This window comes from Sander vitreus, chromosome 4 (genome assembly GCF_031162955.1).
Source record: "Sander vitreus isolate 19-12246 chromosome 4, sanVit1, whole genome shotgun sequence".
Taxonomy (NCBI): Eukaryota; Metazoa; Chordata; class Actinopteri; order Perciformes; family Percidae; genus Sander; species Sander vitreus.
In genome coordinates this window covers 93,932-115,000 of record NC_135858.1, presented here as the reverse complement: position 1 = coordinate 115,000, position 21,069 = coordinate 93,932, and the positions used below count along the sequence as shown (strand labels likewise).

The 21,069-nt window shown below is 46.8% G+C and overlaps 1 protein-coding gene across 1 annotated transcript in view; it reads left to right on the top strand.

The window, feature by feature from the left end:
• Positions 1-18,805, top strand: part of LOC144516378 (protein TASOR-like) — a 71,479-nt gene extending 52,674 nt beyond the window's left edge. Inside the window, 9 exon segments of the mRNA XM_078247606.1 lie at positions 331-1,772; positions 2,472-2,594; positions 3,355-3,514; positions 5,345-5,453; positions 7,253-7,431; positions 9,364-9,513; positions 12,977-13,763; positions 15,998-16,073; positions 17,397-18,805. Of these exon segments, the coding sequence (XP_078103732.1) occupies positions 331-1,772; positions 2,472-2,594; positions 3,355-3,514; positions 5,345-5,453; positions 7,253-7,431; positions 9,364-9,513; positions 12,977-13,763; positions 15,998-16,073; positions 17,397-17,894 (3,524 nt within the window). The 3' untranslated portion in view covers positions 17,895-18,805.
• The last annotated feature ends 2,264 nt before the right edge of the window (positions 18,806-21,069 follow it).

Genomic DNA, 21,069 nt, shown 5'->3' with positions numbered 1-21,069 from the left:
GGTATCAGACCAACTGTGGTCTTGTCGTCTGCAAATAGAATCAAGGTTTTAGAGCTGTGGGTGGGTGTGCAATCGTGATCGAAAAGACATTAGAGATGTAGACTGAGGCTACATCTACACTACTGCGTTTTGAGACAAGAAGGATCTCCGTCCACACAAGAGTTTTAGCTCCAACAAGATAGGTGACGAGCTACTAAGCTTAGTATTCAAATTAGGCCTCATTCAGACCACATTCTGCACTTAACTATAAATAATGGCGCATCAGTCGGGAGTGTTGTTATATCATTTTTTTACTCAGTATGCATCCATTGTGTGTTCTGCCTTCTGCAGGGGTGTTCAAGGACAGAGAAGAGAAACCTCATGGGAAAGAAATGAAGAATGAAGAGCCATCCATGTCTGCATTGTTCCAGCCATCTATCCCTGCAGCTCCAGAGAGGACGAAGAACCTCTCACCCCAACCTGCTGATCGGGAGAAGAAAGATGCAAAGGGGAAGGTGAAGGAGGTACAGGCTAAAGTTTTAGAGGAGGAAAAAGAATCTCAGCCGGTTGAGAATGTGCAAAAGCGAGAACAAGAAGGGGTCGGTGAGGGTAAGAAAGACAAGAAGAAGGAGGTGGTGGAAATGATACATGTGGTAGCTAGTAATAATGAGCAAAAGGGAGAAGCGACAGAACTCGTAGGCAGCTCTTTGTTTTCTCCTTCCGTCTCCTTACCTCCTTCTCATCTTGACAACATTGTGGACAAACATTTGGGTGACTTCTCCTCTGAGATACAGCTCCTCCTGCAGGAGCAGAGCATTAATTACAGCTTCCCCCAGTCCTCACACTCTATTTCAAACACACAAGCCCCCGCACCTCAACACACACCCCCACACACCCTCATATCTCAGTTTTCACAGTATGTGTCTTTCTACAACCCCTGCCCCCCGGTCCAGGACTACGTTAGCTCACTACAGGACAGCATTGAGGGCATTCTGACAGAGTTTGATGACAGCTGGCCGAGCCACAAGGCCGGCACCAGCCGGACTGTTGTGGATGACGCACTGGCTAGCAGAGTTAGTGATTTTGTGTCTAGCATCCGAGCAGCTAATGCTAAAACTGGCAGAGATGATGATGGCCTCTGTGGTGAACTGACAGCTGCCAACGTCGGTGATTCAGTCAGTCAAAATCCTGCTTTCTCCAGAGGAGGTGAGGTGTGGCAGCCACATACACTCACCAATCAGGTTCCTAATGCTACAAACAACAGGAACCCCTCGACGTCTCATGTCACTTTATCTACCTCTGCGTCAGCTTCCATCTACAAGCCTACTGATGCCTCCGTCCTCATTCCTCCTATTAACAAGTCCCCACAGTCCCACTGGAACCCACAGCAAAGTCACACTTTGGAGGTCACTAGAACAGTCACTCACAACGCCAGACAAACGCAAGACAACAGCACTACCAGGACTGTGCATTGTACCGCTGGTGTAGAAGGTGGGAGTAGTCTTGCAGGTACAAACTCTGAGGTGACCTTGCCAGGGTTCAGCGGTGTCTCTAAGCCCTTGACAGAACCGTCTCGCCCCTCTGAGCTGCTCTCCAGTCCGCCCTCTGAATCCATCCCCGGTCCCGGCACAGGCCCAGCTCCCCCGGCCATGGCCCTGAGCTCCCTCATCAGCCAGCTGCAGCCAGAAGTGTTCAGCAGCCTGGTGGAGATCATCAAGGACGTCAAGAGAAACTCCTTGCAGTTCTACCTCCACAGCCCCGAGCCAGAGGACCAGGTTCATGAGGAAGTCAAGGTAACCCTCATGGGCAGAACAGTTAAAATGTGATGTCTGGATACAATATTTCAGTTTTAGTTGTCCTTGATGAATGTGACAGATGTTTATCGGTGTTTTAAGCCCCCAACATGACGTTGGGGGCTTAAAACACCATTGAGCGTGACAGATCGTCTTTTAATTTAAAAGATGCTGGTGAAAATTAGGAAAAAAGCACATTAACTGAATCAAAAGTTAGAAAGGAAACTAATATAATGACCTAAGTAAACATCTGTGATCTGGTCACACTGGTGGACAGTAGAAAAAAGTAAGAAAAAAAGACGAGAATAGGTCAAAACAAACGACAAAACAAAGGAGACAAACTTCAAAAACTTGGAGGAAATAAAGACAGAAGTAACTACAGCCTTGTAACTGAAAAACATTTAGCAAAAAATGTCACGTACCCCCTGCAGTCCTCCAGAGTACCCCTAGGGGGACACGTACCCCCTGCAGTCCTCCAGAGTACCCCTAGGGGGACACGTACCCCCTGCAGTCCTCCAGAGTACCCCTAGGGGGACACGTACCCCCATTAATCAACTATGAAAATAATCGTTAGTTGCAGCCCTAGTGTAAAAGTCAGCCCTTATTGTTGTTGAATTATTCTACTTTTCTGTATTTACTGTGTGTGTGTGTGTGTGTGTGTGTGTGTGTGTGTGTGTGTCTGTGTGTGTGATGTTGTAGGAATACCTGTTGAAGCAGGGAAACATAGAGCAGAGTCCTGTGACCTTTCTGAGCGAAGAAACTTCTGACAACAGACTGCTGGTCATCATCAAGAACAAAGACATAGCTGGACACGTACACAAGGTACCTCCGAATAATCCGTTTCACAACTACTGACTTCACTTGCAGGTCCACAGAGGGTTACATTCTGGGTTGTTTGTTAGCCTTCCTCTGGACTTGCATTTGGCTATTTGTATCTACAAAAGGGGGGCAAAAAATTGGTTCCTTGCTCCAGGGCACCTCAGCAGTGCCCAGGAGGTGAACTGGCACCTGGCCAGCAAAAAGTCTTCAGCCTTTGCAGCAGACCTGCAGTTTTCTGGGAGTTTGTTCCAGATATGTGGAGCATAAAAACTAAACGCTGCGTTTCTGTGTTTAGTTCTGACTCTGGGGACAACAAGCAGACCTGACCCAGACCACCTGAGAGGTCTGGGGGGGTTCATAATGTAGTAGCAGATCAGAAATAATCCGTTCAGTGCTTTACAACTAACAGAAGTATTTTGAAATCAATTATTTGAGGGGCAGGAAGCCAGTGTAATCAGCAGACCAAGCTCCATGTCCAGCCTGGTGGATACGCCAGTTTCTGATTGGTTCCCGCAAATGTGTAACGGAAGCAGGATAGATAAACGTACAGGTCTCCAGCCTGAGCTGCAGATCGGCTGGGTTTACCCCGTCTATGATGCAATGATTAATAAACTGGTAATGTGCTGGCAAGCCAAATCTCCTCAGGCAGAGGAGTCTAGAGTCGAGGGGCCCCGATGGCGAAACCACGGCGAGTGTACTGCCACTGGAAGGAGGAGCAGATTTACTGGATGACTAACAGTGGGTGTGTTTGTGTACACATCAGATCCCAGGTCTGGTGTCCCTGAAGCGACATGCCTCTGTGGTGTTTGTGGGAATCGATACACTAGACGACATCAGGAACAACAGCTACAACGAGCTCTTTGTTTCTGGAGGCTGCATCGTTTCGGACGAGTTAGTCCTCAATCCAGACTTCATCACTCACGGTAGGTCAGGGATAGGCAAGCCAATACTGTTATCAAACAATCCGATCACTATTGTTTTGTGTTTTGTAATGGGGGGGGGGGGGCAGTAGAATGGGTGTGATGTGGTCGTATTTTCGCACTCTCATCAGGATCCTTGCAGCACTATTCTGAACATACTGCAGTCTCTGCAGGCTTTTGTCATTTTCACTCCGTTCCCTTAGCCCAGTTCAGACCAAAGATCTGCGACAAGATGAAATCCTTTTAGAAAGTTGCAGCGGTCTGAGCCGGCCCGTCTCAGCTCAACTCAAGCCAGCTGATATCGGCGTCTCAGCTGGTCGCAGAGGTTTTAGAACGTAAGGGACGTCAGCTGTTTTAACAGCTTGTAAAGTCGGCTCCAAACTAGAAATATAATAATCCATAATCCATTTCATTTCTATGTTGAAAAGTGTCAACTGGCCCGAAAAGTGTTGGGCCCACGAGTGTGGTGTAAGGTCGAGTGAGCTAGAGAGTGACATGAAAAGAGGGAGCGGCGTTAGAAAGAAAATCGTGGCCAGGTTGGCTCAGTGGGTAGAGCAGGCGCACATATACTGAGAGGGTTATACCTCGACGCAGAGGTCCAGGGTTCGAATCCGACATGTGGTGATTTCCTGCATGTCTTCCCCCCCCCCCTCTCTCTCTCTCTCCCCTTTCTCACCTAGCTGTCCTGTCCTGTCCATTAAAGGGCGGAAAAGCCCCCAAAAATCATGGTTACTACTAGAAAATGGAGCTGTAGCAAGTATCTCACTATCATTCATTCATATTTTCAGCACTACAAATGATATCAAGCTACAATAAAGCCAGGAAAGTCAGAAGTTAAAACGCAAGTGCAGAGAGTTGTTGCAATGGAGATGATACACAGTCTCATGCCGTTTATTGGTGTAAGCTGGCAGGTTTCAGAGCGGTGCAGAGCGGTGCGTTGCCAGTTTGAACTCGTCTCTGCACGAATCTGTGGTCTGAACTGGGCTTTGGATGACGTGAGAGTAGAAAGATATGACAGAGGCTCCATAGAAGGAGGAGGTAGGTTCACAAAGATAAATATTCACAAAGGAAAACCAAAGTAATACTTTATGATACAAATTAAAATAGATGGGAGAGGCTTTGTTAATCCCGTCGACCAGCTACTTTTAGTTTTTCTGGGTCAACATTTTACATTTCGGTCCCGACGGTTTTGTCACTTTTTTCGACATTATTTAGTCACATTTTTCGGACATTTCCGAAGCCTTTTCCCAATTTTTTATGTCACTTTTTCCAATGTTTTTGTCTATACGTTTCTGCACTTTTTATGGGACACGTTTGTTGTTGTTTTTGGACTTTTTTCAAACATTTTTGTCACTTTTTTCAACGTTCTTTTATAGCAAAAACTCTGAAACTCCCAAATTCATTGAAAGTAGTGAACTGATCATGTATGTTCCTTGTGAAGAGCGTCGTAGGGAACCATCCACGTTATGTTTTTCACAATTTGGCTGAAAGAAACACACATTTCTGATATAGAAACCTTTCCCGAAACGGTCCAATTTGACCCAAAGACAACAGGAGAGTTAAGAGTTTTAACAGAATGGAACGTAACGGATTCACAACAAATACCAATATCTAACAAAATGAGTTTTTAGGTGATTGTAGTTTTATTTCCTGCACTCTTTTGCTCTTGTCTTACATTAGTCCCACTTAAAACATACTATTGAGAATCTTATTTTCAGGAAATACAAATTAATTTAGTCATAATTATGTATTATGTCTTTTTGTAAATTATGAGACAAATGCATCACTGGTAGTGAACTTGTTTGTATTTATTTAACGGATGTTGTTGTGCAGATCGACTGGCTGCGCTGCTGATGATCCTGGAGCAGCACAGTTATCCAGAGAGCGTCTGGAGGTGGAAGGTTCACTGCAAAACCCACAAGAAACTAAAAGAACAAGCCAGGTACTGATACTGTGTCTGCATTAGAGGGTGACACGGGAATCAGTTGTCGCTCCCATCCCGTCCCGAGCCCACGAAAATACTCCCGTCATATCCCGATCACGTGACTGCCCCCCCAAATAAATCCAGAGAGAAAGACTCCCGAATCCCATCCAGAGAGACGACATCCGTCGCTGTCTGGAGGATAACTAGCCAGTTGATGTCGCGTGTGTGCGTTTGGTTAATCACGGTCAGATCACTGAGGTTTCCTCGAAATTTAGGCTACACTATACATGCATTACCTGCAGGTCTAGGTAACATGTATTACCTGCAGGTCTAGGTAACATGTATTACCTGCAGGTCTAGGTAACATGTATTACCTGCAGGTCTAGGTAACATGTATTACCTGCAGGTCTAGGTAACATGTATTACCTGCAGGTCTAGGTAACATGTATTACCTGCAGGTCTAGGTAACATGTATTACCTGCAGGTCTAGGGTAACATGTATTACCTACAGGTCTAGGTAACATGTATTACCTGCAGGTCTAGGTAACATGTATTACCTGCAGGTCTAGGTAACATGTATTACCTGCAGGTCTAGGTAACATGTATTACCTGCAGGTCTAGGTAACATGTATTACCTGCAGGTCTAGGTAACATGTATTACCTGCAGGTCTAGGTAACATGCATTACCTGCAGGTCTAGGTAACATGTATTACCTGCAGGTCTAGGTAACATGTATTACCTGCAGGTCTAGGTAACATGTATTACCTGCAGGTCTAGGTAACATGTATTACCTGCAGGTCTAGGTAACATGTATTACCTGCAGGTCTAGGTAACATGTATTACCTGCAGGTCTAGGTAACATGTATTACCTGCAGGTCTAGGTAACATGTATTACCTGCAGGTCTAGGTAACATGTATTACCTGCAGGTCTAGGTAACAGGCATTACCTGCAGGTCTAGGTAACATGTATTACCTGCAGGTCTAGGTAACATGTATTACCTGCAGGTCTAGGTAACATGTATTACCTGCAGGTCTAGGTAACATGTATTACCTGCAGGTCTAGGTAACATGTATTACCTGCAGGTCTAGGTAACATGTATTACCTGCAGGTCTAGGTAACAGGCATTACCTGCAGGTCTAGGTAACAGGCATTACCTGCAGGTCTAGGTAACAGGCATTACCTGCAGGTCTAGGTAACATGTATTACCTGCAGGCCTAGGTAACAGGTATTACCTGCAGGTCTAGGTAACATGTATTACCTGCAGGTCTAGGTAACATGTATTACCTGCAGGTCTAGGTAACATGTATTACCTGCAGGTCTAGGTAACATGTATTACCTGCAGGTCTAGGTAACATGTATTACCTGCAGGTCTAGGTAACATGTATTACCTGCAGGTCTAGGTAACATGTATTACCTGCAGGTCTAGGTAACATGTATTACCTGCAGGTCTAGGTAACATGTATTACCTGCAGGTCTAGGCCATTTCATTACGTAATTCCTAACGGAGATCTTCTCACACTCAAAACACACCTTTCTCTGTCCTGCTCCCATTGATTTCTATGCTCTATTCCGTCCCTATCACGTTACCAACAGTGAGATCAGAAAAATGGTCTGATGCATTATATAATGGCCCACACTACAAACACAACAGCCACAAGATGAAACTGTAATATGTTTAATAACTGAATGGATTTACAGCCACACTCTTGTTTCTAGCCCGGTTGTATTAACCTTTAGAATTGTAGCCTGTTTTTAGTTGGTTTTCTCTCCTTTGAGGTAGGTCTTTTAACGTGTTGTTTGTTTGTTTGGTCCTCAGGTTCAGAAGAGATGCAGCCAACCTACTGAACGTACTGTCAGCCTATCACAAGCGGCAGATTGTGGAGTTCCTCCCATATCATCAGTGCGACATGATGAACCATCAGTCCCCTGACCTGGACTGTCTTATGGAGCTCCAGGCCCGATACACACAGTACCGACACACAGTCTTCCTGACTGGTACGTACGTGTTAGGTTCGTTAAAGGTGCTCTAAGCGATGTTGGGTGACGTTACTTCTTGTTGACATTCAAAGTATTTTCAAACAAAACGAGGCTAGCTCGCCCCTCCCTCCTCCTCATCCCGTCTCCTCTCCCTCCCTTCCGTGCACTAACCCCCCAACCCCCATTCCAAAATCCTGCTTGTCGGTTATTGCCTGGAAGACTGTTTGTTATGTTTGGTGGTGCAGGTTGGCACAGACTGTTTTTGTTGCCGTTTGTGGAGCCTGGACTGTCTACAGAGACCGTGAGGAGATGTTTTTTACAGTGTGTTCAGGGGACAGGCAGCTAGCAGATAGTGAGGAGATGTTTTTTACAGTGTGTTCAGGGGACAGGCAGCTAGCAGATAGTGAGGAGATGTTTTTTTACAGTGTGTTCAGGGGACAGGCAGCTATCAGATAGTGAGGAGATTTTTTTTTACAGTGTGTTCAGGGGACAGGCAGCTATCAGATAGTGAGGAGATTTTTTTTTACAGTGTGTTCAGGGGACAGGCAGCTAGCAGATAGTGAGGAGATGTTTTTTACAGTGTGTTCAGGGGACAGGCAGCTAGCAGATAGTGAGGAGATGTTTTTTTACAGTGTGTTCAGGGGACAGGCAGCTAGCAGATAGTGAGGAGATGTTTTTTTACAGTGTGTTCAGGGGACAGGCAGCTAGCAGATAGTAAGATGTTTTTTACAGTGTGTTCAGGGGACAGGCGGCTATCAGATAGTAAGATGTTTTTTACAGTGTGTTCAGGGGACAGGCAGCTAGCAGATAGTGAGGAGATGTTTTTTTACAGTGTGTTCAGGGGACAGGCAGCTAGCAGATAGTGAGGAGATGTTTTTTACAGTGTGTTCAGGGGACAGGCAGCTAGCAGATAGTGAGATGTTTTTTACAGTGTGTTCAGGGGACAGGCAGCTAGCAGATAGTGAGGAGATGTTTTTTACAGTGTGTTCAGGGACAGGCAGCTAGCAGATAGTGAGGAGATGTTTTTTACAGTGTGTTCAGGGGACAGGCAGCTAGCAGATAGTGAGATGTTTTTTACAGTGTGTTCAGGGACAGGCAGCTAGCAGATAGTGAGGAGATGTTTTTTACAGTGTGTTCAGGGACAGGCAGCCAGCAGATAGTGAGATGTTTTTACAGTGTGTTCAGGGGACAGGCAGCTAGCAGATAGTGAGATGTTTTTACAGTGTGTTCAGGGGACAGGCAGCTAGCAGATAGTGAGATGTTTTTTACAGTGTGTTCAGGGGACAGGCAGCTAGCAGATAGTGAGGAGATGTTTTTTACAGTGTGTTCAGGGGACAGGCAGCTAGCAGATAGTGAGGAGATGTTTTTTACAGTGTGTTCAGGGGACAGGCAGCTAGCAGATAGTAAGATGTTTTTTACAGTGTGTTCAGGGGACAGGCAGCTAGTAGATAGTGAGAAGATGTTTTTTACAGTGTGTTCAGGGGACAGGCAGCTAGCAGATAGTGAGGAGATGTTTTTTACAGTGTGTTCAGGGGACAGGCAGCTAGCAGATAGTGAGGAGATGTTTTTTACAGTGTGTTCAGGGGACAGGCAGCTAGCAGATAGTGAGATGATGTTTTTTACAGTGTGTTCAGGGGACAGGCAGCTAGCAGATAGTGAGGAGATGTTTTTTACAGTGTGTTCAGGGGACAGGCAGCTAGCAGATAGTGAGGAGATGTTTGCTGTATGTCACAAAAAATGCTTTAGCCTAAAAAACCCGTGACATCGCTTAGAGCTCCTTTAAGCAGGACTTGGTGTTACAATCTGTGAAGATTCAGCACTTTAGCAGCATGGAGTTAGTTCTGGATGTGTTAATCAATACCAGTGACTCAGATTAGCTGCTGCAATATGAAAACATAATGTACCTCTTGATCTGTAGTACTGATGTTACCTCTCATTTTATAAACACAGAGCATCATTTTGATAAGTTCGCTGCCTACTCTAGTAGCGGCATCATCATGGCCAATATCGAAGAGTTTCTGCACGACTTCACCAGACTGGTCGGTTACCACGAGATGAAGGACAGGCAGCCAATCATAGATGACGTGCTGGCTCCCAAAGGTCAGTAGTGGTGTTGTGTGAAATATGTCAATATCCTGTTACGGGGAGACACTACAGGCAAAAACATAATCAATTTTGAGTTTTTGAGCTGTTTTGCTTTCATAACGTGTCTTCTTTCAGACTAGTGGGGAAAAAAACATCCAAAATACACATTAAGGTGTTAAAAGTTAGCATTAGATAATGCCTTGTGCATATTTAAATATATACATGTCTTAATGTGATTAATCAACTGCAGACGTGTCATGGTGATATTTATTATATTTGACCTATTCACCTGCAGTATCTTCCTTAAAAAACAAATAGCTTGAAGAGTGATGTGCAAACACAACCATCAAATTAGACACGCTGAGTCTAGATGAACATCTTTGCCTGTAGTATGTGTATGTATGTATGTATGTATATATATCTATATATATATATATATATATATATATATATCTCATTGTCTGACTCCCAATGTACAGCTTTAAACAAAAGAAAATCTAAATCTGTGCAGCAGAACTAGAGATATCGTCTTTTTATAACATGCTTTGTTCTTTTTTGTCAAATCCTGGTGACTACATTACCCACAACGCATTTCGATCTGTCAGAGATTTAAGTGTGTTATGCTTAGGCCGGCCACACACTGGCTGCGTGACGTGTCTGTTTATATTTCAGCTCCCATGGTAACAGGTTAGAGCGTGCACACTAGGGGTGAACGGGACGCTGAAGTCACCTCGGTTCAGACATCACGGTTTGGTTCAATGGAGGGAAAATGCAGAAGGCAATTATTTATTGTGCATGTCTCAGGCTGTCCACTGAGCTAGCTGTCTCAGGCTGTACCACCTAGCGTCCTCCAGTCTGTCCCCTGAGCTAGCTGTCTCAGGCTGTACCACCTAGTGTCCTCCAGTCTGTCCCCTGAGCTAGCTGTCTCAGGCTGTACCACCTAGTGTCATCCAGTCTGTCCCCTGAGCTAGCTGTCTCAGGCTGTACCACCTAGTGTCATCCAGTCTGTACCCTGAGCTAGCTGTCTCAGGCTGTACCACCTAGCGTCATCCAGTCTGTCCCCTGAGCTAGCTGTATCAGGCTGTACCACCTAGCGTCATCCAGTCTGTCCCCTGAGCTAGCTGTCTCAGGCTGTACCACCTAGTGTCATCCAGTCTGTCCCCTGAGCTAGCTGTCTCAGGCTGTACCACCTAGTGTCATCCAGTCTGTCCCCTGAGCTAGCTGTCTCAGGCTGTACCACCTAGTGTCCTCCAGTCTGTCCCCTGAGCTAGCTGTATCAGGCTGTACCACCTAGTGTCATCCAGTCTGTCCCCTGAGCTAGCTGTCTCAGGCTGTAACACCTAGTGTCATCCAGTCTGTCCCCTGAGCTAGCTGTATCAGGCTGTACCACCTAGTGTCATCCAGTCTGTCCCCTGAGCTAGCTGTCTCAGGTTGTACCACCTAGTGTCATCCAGTCTGTCCCCTGAGCTAGCTGTCTCAGGCCGTACCACCTAGTGTCCTCCAGTCTGTCCCCTGAGCTAGCTGCAACAGCCTGAAGCGTATAAAGTAAGATGTAAACAGTAAGTAGGCTCCCCCACATCATCTCCAGACTCCATCTGGAACTTGTAACCAAACTAAGACAATCAGCTAGTAGTGTGATATGGGAGACCAGCGCTGCTCTCAGATGTGAATGCACAGAGCAGGGGTGTTAAAAGAGCAGCTTCGGTTACACAGAGCAGTTGGCGAATTGTGGCGTTAGCTTCACACGCTAACAGCGGAGCTAGCAGCAAACAGCGAAGCTAATGGCGGAGCTAACAGCTAACAGCGGAGCTAACAGCTAATACCGGAGCTACGAGCGAAGCAAATGGGCCTGGAAGCCATTTGTGGTCGAGGCGAGAAGGGATACAGCTACAGTACGTCCATGTTTGGTTGTATATGGAAGGGACTAGTTTTCTTCGTGTGGACTCACTGGACTGACTCGACATGTAGGCGGAGCTCGGGAGCTTCAGAGCTTCAGAGCTAAGGCGGGGCTACAGATTAGGTGTCCCTAAGAAACGCGTATGTAACCCTGCACAGGCCTCTCTTACGTCCGCAGACACTGTATGTAACAGCAGCGAGACCTGAGATCTGCTCCCATTTTTTCTTTAGCATCAAGGCAAACAGTATGAAGACTTCAGAATCTAGCGGTGTTCACCTGTGTACCGCCTGCCCAACCAGCTGCATCCTGCCGTCAGATCTTCACCCCAGCTGCGAAGCAGGCCCGTCCAGGTGTTTGGTGTTTTAAGCCCCGAACGTCGTCTTCCAGACAGGCAGCGCTGCATAGAAGGCACTAGGGTTAGGCAAGGGTTAGGGTTAAGGGTTAGGTTCCTTGAAGTCGACTGTGGGTGCTTAAAACACCATCGAGCGCCCGTCCACATTACATTAATTCATTTGCACGCAAGTTTTATTTATTTTTATACCGTGTATTCTCCGTGTAAATTCATGTACCGAACCGAGACGCCCGTACCGCTTCGGTTCAATACGAATACATGTACCGTTCCACCCCTACTGTGTGCTGCTGAGCGTCCCTGTGTGTGTAACAAGCATACTGCACACTGCCTCCGTGACGCGCACATCTCAGAAAGAAACAGGACCGATGCCTATTTTATATACATTTAATAAATGACATGTTGATGTTTGAAAGTCTTGGGGTTTTAACATAAATGCAGATATAAATGTAATAAAAACAATGATAATAATAAAAATAATGTCACCTGTCAATCCAGAAGGAAATATTCTGGAGTCTATTTCACCGTCAATCCTGCCGACGTCTTTGCTGTAATCAGATCAGAATATATTTATGTTTGTTTATGGGAAACATCCATGTGTCCAGACAAGACTAGCAGCAGCAGCAGCAGCAGCAGCAGCAGTCGCAGTCAGACACCTTTCTGGTGTGTAAAGACATAGAAAACGCCACTCAGCTGACACGCCACGCTCACGCCACGCAGCCAGTGTGCAGCCAACCTTATAGTGGCTAATGTAGCCACTAGCCGTTAGCCACAAGCAGAGCTGAGGAGCGACCTACAGAGGTCTGGTAAGCTCACTTCTTTCAAATTCCACACCTCCTGGTTTTTTCCATGTACAGTAGTACTCCCCAAGGCCTTAACGTGGCGGACTTTAAAGTGTAAAATCTGCACACTTCCCCCTTTTTATGTAGCATAGTGATTGGGGAATAAAATAACCTGAGCTCTTTATTTAAAGGCATACTATGCAACTTTTCCAGCTTCGGTCCCCCTACAGGTTGTCTCGTTGGAACCTGTAGGGGGACCGAAGCTGGAAAAGTTGCGTAGTATGCCTTTAAATCCTTGTCAGTCATTTGAAAAGAATGCATTATTACAAATAGCTGGGGATCCTTCATTCTAGATCCTCCCAATGCGTTGTACGGTTTCTACCCCTCATTTGCCTCCCTGTGTTCTACCGTCTGTAGTTTGTTCAACTAACTGCTCTCCTCTGTCCTCAGGGCTCGGGAGGCAGCTGAGTCATAGTGACGCTGTGTCAGGCTCTGAACGCTCTCCCTCTATCTTCCCAGAACACATCCATCCCCTCTCCTCCAGTGATCAACCCCAACATCTCCTCCAGCAGTCCAGCTCCATCGTCCCCACTCCCTGCAATCTGTCTGACCAGCTCGTCCCGGACGCTTCCTGTAAGGAAGGTGTGCCACACCATTCAGACACAGACTTTGAGGTTCTTCGACTGGCCATCTCACATTTACGGGCTGAGCGTCAGGCGCAGCTGCAGCAACAGTTGGACTCTCAGGCAGAGTTGAGCATCAACTCCCTCGTTGGTACAGGTAGCGGTCACACCACACCTCTTTTAGCTCAAGGAGGTCCCACCGAGTCTGTTAACGCCACTCATGACAAGAAAGCAGTGGCAGCCACTCTGGAGTTGATTCACTCAGCATTACAGCAGGAGCCGGCAGAGGAGGAGAGGAGGAAGAACGGAGCAGAGACTCCCACAGAGGGACGGACGATAGGAGGAAGTCAAGGGGCTGGAGATCAGAGAGAAGGTACTCCAGTGAGAGTGGTGGGGCTACTGGGAGAAAACAGGGGTCCCAGTAATAGTGACACTTCTAGCCTTTCATCCAATCAAAGCACAGCGGCCTTGATGGCACCAAGTACCCAGACAGACTCAACCGATGACGGCAGAGAGAAAGCAAATCAAAAAGAAGAACCTGTATTTAGAGATAAGCATGCTGCAGCCTCCTCGAGTACCACAGCTCGGCCTGTAGAAGGCGACATACCAACGAGGTAAGTGAATGATTGCTACAGACTTTTGGTGTAAGTTTTGAAAAGAAATGTAAGATAATGTTAACCCTGTAAGCCCTGTTAACTGTCATGATCTCAACATTAACATTAAGGTAACCTTGTGCAGAATCAGGAGTTCTCAAGGAAGATATTCTGGTGTTTTTAGGGATGATTTTAATCCAGTTGCACTCAGAGTACACAGCATATATGTGAACAATGCCTCAAAAATATGCTCAACCTCTCATTATGACAAGATAGTTGTATTATAGGCTTTCTTACTCTAAGAGCTGTTGCTATTGGGTTTATCTTTCATGCATGCCCACCTGTGAAGATTTCTTTCTCACCATTGTTCCCTGCCCAGGCCTCTCTTACGTCCGCAGACACTGTATGTAACAGCAGCGAGACCTGAGATCTGCTCCCATTTTTTCTTTAGCATCAAGGCAAACAGTATGAAGACTTCAGAATCTAGCGGTGTTCACCTGTGTACCGCCTGCCCAACCAGCTGCATCCTGCCGTCAGATCTTCACCCCAGCTGCGAAGCAGGCCCGTCCAGGTGTTTGGTGTTTTAAGCCCCGAACGTCGTCTTCCAGACAGGCAGCGCTGCATAGAAGGCACTAGGGTTAGGCAAGGGTTAGGGTTAAGGGTTAGGTTCCTTGAAGTCGACTGTGGGTGCTTAAAACACCATCGAGCGCCCGTCCACGCCGGGCTGGCACTCACTCCGCAGGCCACTTGCCAGTTCTGCGCCCGCCTACCAACAGAGGAACTGAATCGGCGGGCAGACACCTTCTTAGCACTTCAGGTTGAAGACGACCGCGATGGCAGCTGGTCATACCGTCAAATTACCCTCTTCACCAACGACATCCCGAAAGAGGACCCCTTTAGCGGGCACAAGTCCACTGACTCAGCTCCCTTCAGAGAGGGTTCTCTTGCCGGCTTTCCCTCCTCCCTCTTGGGACCACTGGAGATCGACGTAGGAGAAAACTACGGAGCCTCGCCCTTGCGGCTTTCTCCTCTGCACCAGGCTGGTCACCTGCCCGCTGTCTACGTCCAGGAGCCGCCAGCCAGACGCCCTCCACTGTGGCTGGCTTCACGGAGCTTTGGGCCTTTATGGAGGAGGCCTTCTCTGACGCCAGGAAACTAAAGGGTCCGGTGTCCCGCTATGCGCCATTAATCAGGGTCCACGGTGACACAGAAATAGGTTTTCCATCAGTCCTGCCACTGGAGCAGAGCCTGGCCTCCAGGATCGCCACAATCCACCTGCAAGAAGCAGCTGAGGAAGTGGAGAAACTACGTAGACACCTGCTGGAGAGCAACGCCTTCATTCACACCGAAAGTCATAACAAACCCCTTTCGGTCAAAAATGTTTTCCTTGAGGGTTTCTTCCTCTTCCATATAGCAACGAGGCAGCTGTTCCTTTACTACAGCGAGCACTCACAAGGTGCAGCTCTTTCAAAACAGCATCTGTGTCACTGGCTGTGTGATGCTATCACTCAAGCCTATATTGCAGAGGGATTGGAACCCCCTCAGGGCATCCGGGGACACGCCACGAGAGCTTAATTCACATCCACGATCCCCCTCAGAGGGAGGACATTGGCTGACATCTGCGCAGCGACGACCTGGCCCGTGCCAATTTCATCCGCTTTTATTTGCGTGATGTGTCTGAGTCCTTCATGACTCCCTCTGTCTTATCCACGCTTAACGGCAGATGATCCGCTGTTAGATCTGGCGTTTCATACGGAATAATAACTGGATCAAATTCACCTTAATACCAGCTGTGCACCTCTAATCTCACCGTCGCTTATGAGTAGGCTGCATAAGGGCCCGGTATGGTAGGCTATCGTCTTCACCCTCCTGAATCGCCAACATTGGCTGAAGAAAATGCTGATTGTTGGGAGCAGATCTCTGGTCTCGCAGCTGTAATATACAGCAACTGCAGACGTAAGAGAGACCCGCGCAGGGCACAAGCATGCAAAAGAAATCTACATAACTGCGCATCCGCGAGAAATAAACCCAATAGCAACAGCTCTTAGAGGGCTATGCCTATACTCACAGAATCTGGATTTACAATATATTAATATATTATATTGAATATCCAGCTCTGCAGTGTGATTGCAGCTGTATTGACTGTTGCTGTTTTTTAGTTTCCAACTGTTTCTAAAACGCACTGCTGTCATGATTTCTCTTCTGCAGTTTGCCTGTATGTTGCTGCTGAACACCTTCTTGTTTTCTTCCTGTAGAGACAAACAGTCAGGCCAGGAACAGCCAAGAGGAGAGGGAGCACCACCTGGCAACAGCACTGTCAGTGGCACCAAGGTAACAGGAAGTATCACCATCGTAACAGACCAGGAGGCGTATTTGCATTTCCTAGAATAGCGAAGAAATGTCCTGCCCTACTCTGCCTCTGATTGGCAGTACTCATTGCCTTTTGTTGATTGGATTGGTTAGGTTTAGGCATGAGGAGAGCTATTGGTTAGTGTGTAAGAATTCCAGGGTCAGCCAATCAGAGGCAGAGTAGGGTGGGACAAGTCTTCCCCATACTAGGAAACACACATTTGTGACCAGGAGGGCAACTGTTAACTGTTCGATTGAATGAAAATGTCAACGTGGGCACTGCTAAGAAGCCTATGCCAGTCCGTTCCTTTAGAGCTCAACATTGTGGTTCCGGAGGTAAAAATCCCATTCATTTTCTCCTTAAAGACTTTGATTATTAGCCATAATAATGACAAATAATGTCTAAACCATCCCAGGTAGACTTACCATGAGCTACAAGACTGTGAAACAAGGATGTATGCTCCTGTAGAAGCCACAAGTCTGTATGAAATCAACTTTTTGTTAAGAAAAACATGTTTCATTCGCTACACTACCCACAATCCTAAGCGTAACAGCGAAGTCTCTGACTGGTGGAGCTCGCTGTTACCATAGGCTCCTAAACAGCGCCCAGATTGACACGTGTTAGATTTCGGAGACTGTCAGAACCGGCTAACATGCCACCCGAAACAGGTACCCCACTAATGTGTCACTGCGTAAGGCCCATCCAAGCTAAACCTTAGTACTAAGCACGTTTAACCTACAGTACCAACCTACAGTAGCAGATGAACCCACAGCATTGTATCAAATGACAAAACTAAAGTCATAAAATGAGTTTAGATAAAAAGTCTGCATTAGGGAATATAGACCAACAAAAACAAACGATACCAAGAGGAAAGTCCTCTTTTGGGTTCCATCCCCTCATGACCTCTCCTACCCAAGCATTACCTGACCTCATGCAGGAATGGGAACAAAGAAATGGTAAAGCCGCCCGAGCGAGTTGTCCCAGAGCGAAAAGCCAAACAACAGTAGACCCAGACAGATGGCCTTTTGGAGGTGTTGGGAGAATACTCTACAACCCCAAGGTGTTCCTCTTAAAGCCCCAGCTGCTGCATTCCTACCCCCAGAGGATGTGAGGATATTAAGGGAAAAACCCTCAACCTAACGGGGGGTTGGTACTGGGGCCAAAATTGGACAGCCATAGGTATAGTGGCATTAGCTAAGTCATGCCAAGTATCATGGTTACACCACTCAGATGCACGATGTCTTCAAAACAGTTAAACAGGAGTTTGGTTTACACAGATCACTAATGTGCTGCCTTAACCCTAGACCGTTAGCAGAGAGGGAGATGGGCCTGACAATCACAGCCCCCACCCATCTTCTATCACCGGTTCCCAGACAGAAGAGGATTTTCCACAACTGTCTGACGGAAAACGAGAGGGAAAACGGCAACCTGGAAATGCGTCGGACTGCACCCCTGTCCCAGAACCACAACGCCTGCAGCTGTACAACCACAAGGGTGAAAAATTCAACTATACCACTCTCAAGAATCCCCTGTCCTGGAAGGATATCACCTATTACAGACCAGGATGGGTACCGTGCCACCTGCCATTTCTCAAACCTGGCAACCGGTATTGGGAACTGAAGGCTAACAGCACTGTGGTCTCCATTGGCATGGCACCCCCATATGGGAAAGGTCCGAAGAGGGTGGCCTGTGGAGTAATCTGTTACAACCACTTCGAAGGCCCTTGGTGCGAGATCCAGTCCTACAATGGGGACGGGGTCTGTTTGCTCACCACAAGGCGTGGGTCCACCCATCGCCTCTGATGAGGCACGGACCAGAATGTGAGAGGATGAAATGATGTGTACAGAGGGGCCGAGCCAAGCGTGCATTCTGCCATTTCTCTCTGCACAAGCCAGAAAAAAAGAATGAAGAGACTGACGATCTGAAACAACGTGCTCTGCATGTGTACTCTGTGTAACCAATGAGAAGCTTTGTATTCAGTTTTTAATCGTGTAATATAAAGGGAGAACCTGGAAGAAGAGCTTAGAGAGACTGAGACAGCTCTCTTCACAGGAAACCTTGTGAAATCATGGAAAGCAATCATATAGGGCTGGGCGATATAGAGCGTCAAATCTACATACAAATGTCTGTCGTATATATTTTTCTATATCGTCTCTGTTGTGAAGTCGAAAAACCGGCAAACCAAACTGCGTTCTGACAATATTTAGTAACGTTCCTTGCACATTATGTTCATTTTGCACTTAATAAAATAAGAAAATGCTACGTATATTTTTATCTAGCAAGTATTTCATTCACACAGGAGTACTAGTGGGTACCGAAACCCAAGAAAGCTAGTATTACATTTTAAATATAACATTTATATTTGGCCTTAGTAAAAAAAAAACATGCCGTTATGTCATGACTGTCGTTTTGTGCTGTTTTAAGAGTATAGTTTTAGCACCGGTTTAGAGAAAGGGGAAAAAGATATCAACTCTTCACGGGAGAATACCAAACTAAAAATATTTATTTATTTAATAACAAGAAACGTAAACATGTTATGTTGTGATATATATTGTCATTGAGATGTAGAACAACCTGTATATCGGGCTAGAAGATTTTGGTTCATATCGTCCGGCTCTACAATCATATTATTTTTACTCTGTATGGCATTTTGTACATTATTTTTATTTTGCTTAATAAAGCTAAATGGATCACTTGGTCTGTTGAAAGACAACTACCTCTTTCTATTGTGATCTGTTCCATCCTCTCGTCCAAGACTTCTCTGTAGTCCTTGTATTCTGCAATTCTCTAAAATGGTTTTTGGGATACTGAGCTGGAGGGCTTTACCTTCTCTTAGCTCTTAATCTTTTATTACAGAGCTGCTCATGAGTGTATGAAGCCATGCTAACGTTGACTAAAAAGAGGAATAAAAAAAAAAGGTGGTGAAGGGTATGTGATGATGGGGGGGTATGGTGAAGGGTATGTGATGATGTGGGGGGGTATGGTGAAGGGGATGTGATGATGAAGGGTATGTGATGATGGGGGGGTATGGTGAAGGGTATGTGATGATGGGGGGGTATGGTGAAGGGTATGTGATGATGTGGGGGTATGGTGGAGGGTATGTGATGATGGGGGGGTATGGTGGAGGGTATGTGATGATGTGGGGGTATGGTGAAGGGTATGTGATGATGTGGGGGTATGGTGAAGGGTATGTGATGATGTGGGGGTATGGTGAAGGGTATGTGATGATGGGGGGGTATGGTGAAGGGTATGTGATGATGTGGGGGTATGGTGGAGGGTATGTGATGATGGGGAGGTATGGTGAAGGGTATGTGATGATGTGGGGGGGTATGGTGAAGGGTATGTGATGATGTGGGGGGGTATGGTGAAGGGTATGTGATGATGTGGGGGGGTATGGTGAAGGGTATGTGATGATGTGGGGGGTATGGTGAAGGGTATGTGATGATGTGATGATTAACATAGGGCTGTACTGACTTATGCCCCCTGTATTTTAAGGAAGAACATTTATATATTTACGATACATTATTCATTCACAAAGATACTTGGTGTCCTTAAAGGTTGGATTTTTCCTATTTTTTTTAATTAAGGCATTAAGATCAATTTCCAAAAGATGATTTTTTTATTCCTCTTTTTAGTCAGCTTTAGCGTGGCTTCATACACTCATGAGCAGCTCTGTGTCTTTTCACCCTGGATGTGTAACCCACCGTGAACTTAATGAGGGTCCGTTCTTAATGAATGTGAATCAGAATCAAATTAATTCAGGAAATCATTGGCGATACCCAGCACTAGTTATTATTATTATTATTATTATTATTATTATTATTATAATATCTGGTGGTTAGAGACACTACAGTGTAAAGGCGTTGACACACCAACCTGATAATCAGCTGCCGGTTTTCATTGTTTGGGCGACAACACAGTTGAGCGCCGCCTGCTGTCATGGAGACGTATTACGTCTCGCATACGTGCAGAACGTCACTCCCCGGTGCAGTACTGTGTGGTTAAATAGCACCAAACCAATAGAAACGTGGCGCTCCTAGGTAGCACCTAGTTTGACCCTTAGTTAGATTTCGGAGTCCATCAGAACCGGCTAATGCCGACCTTACACCAAACGACTTCACCAGCAATTCCACTGTCGCAGACAAATGACCTACATCAGAATGACCTCATGGGAGTCTCGCTAGAGTCGGGGTCATAGACTGTATATACACATCTGTGACCTCAGCCACTGGTTTGTGGAGCGCTGCTATGAGTCGTCGAGATTGCCGTTACGGGCGCATTTTAGAGGAGAGGGAGGAGAGAGGGAGGAGTGAGGGAGGAGAGAGGGAGGAGAGTGGAGGAGGGTGGAGTGAGGGGTGGAGTGAGGGAGGAGAGAGGGTGGGAGTGAGGGAGGAGAGAGGGTGGAGTGAGGGAGGAGAGAGGGTGGAGTGAGGGAGGAGTGAGGGAGGGAGTGAGGGAGGAGAGAGGGAGGAGTGATGAGGAGGGTGGAGGAGGGAGGAGTGATGGAGGAGAGAGGAGGAGTGATGGAGGAGGGTGGAGTGAGGGTGGAGTGAGGGAGGAGAGAGGGTGGAGGAGGGAGGAGGAGGGAGGAGTGATGGAGGAGAGATGGAGGAGGGTGGAGTGAGGGGATGGAGTGAGGGAGGAGAGAGGGTGGAGTGAGGGAGGAGAGAGGGAGGAGTGAGGGAGGAGAGAGGGAGGAGTGAGGGAGGAGTGAGGGAGGAGAGAGGGAGGGAGGAGCGAGGGAGGGAGGAGTGACGGAAGAGAGAGGGAGGAGTGAGGGAGGAGAGAGAGAGAGAGAGGGAGGAGTGAGGGAGGAGAGAGGGAGGAGTGAGGGAGGAGAGAGGGAGGAGGGTGGAGGAGGGAGGAGAGAGGGAGAGAGAGGGAGGAGTGAGGGAGGAGAGAGGGAGGAGTGAGGGAGGAGAGAGGGAGGAGGAGGGAGGAGAGAGGGAGGAGTGATGGAGGAGAGAGGGAGGAGAG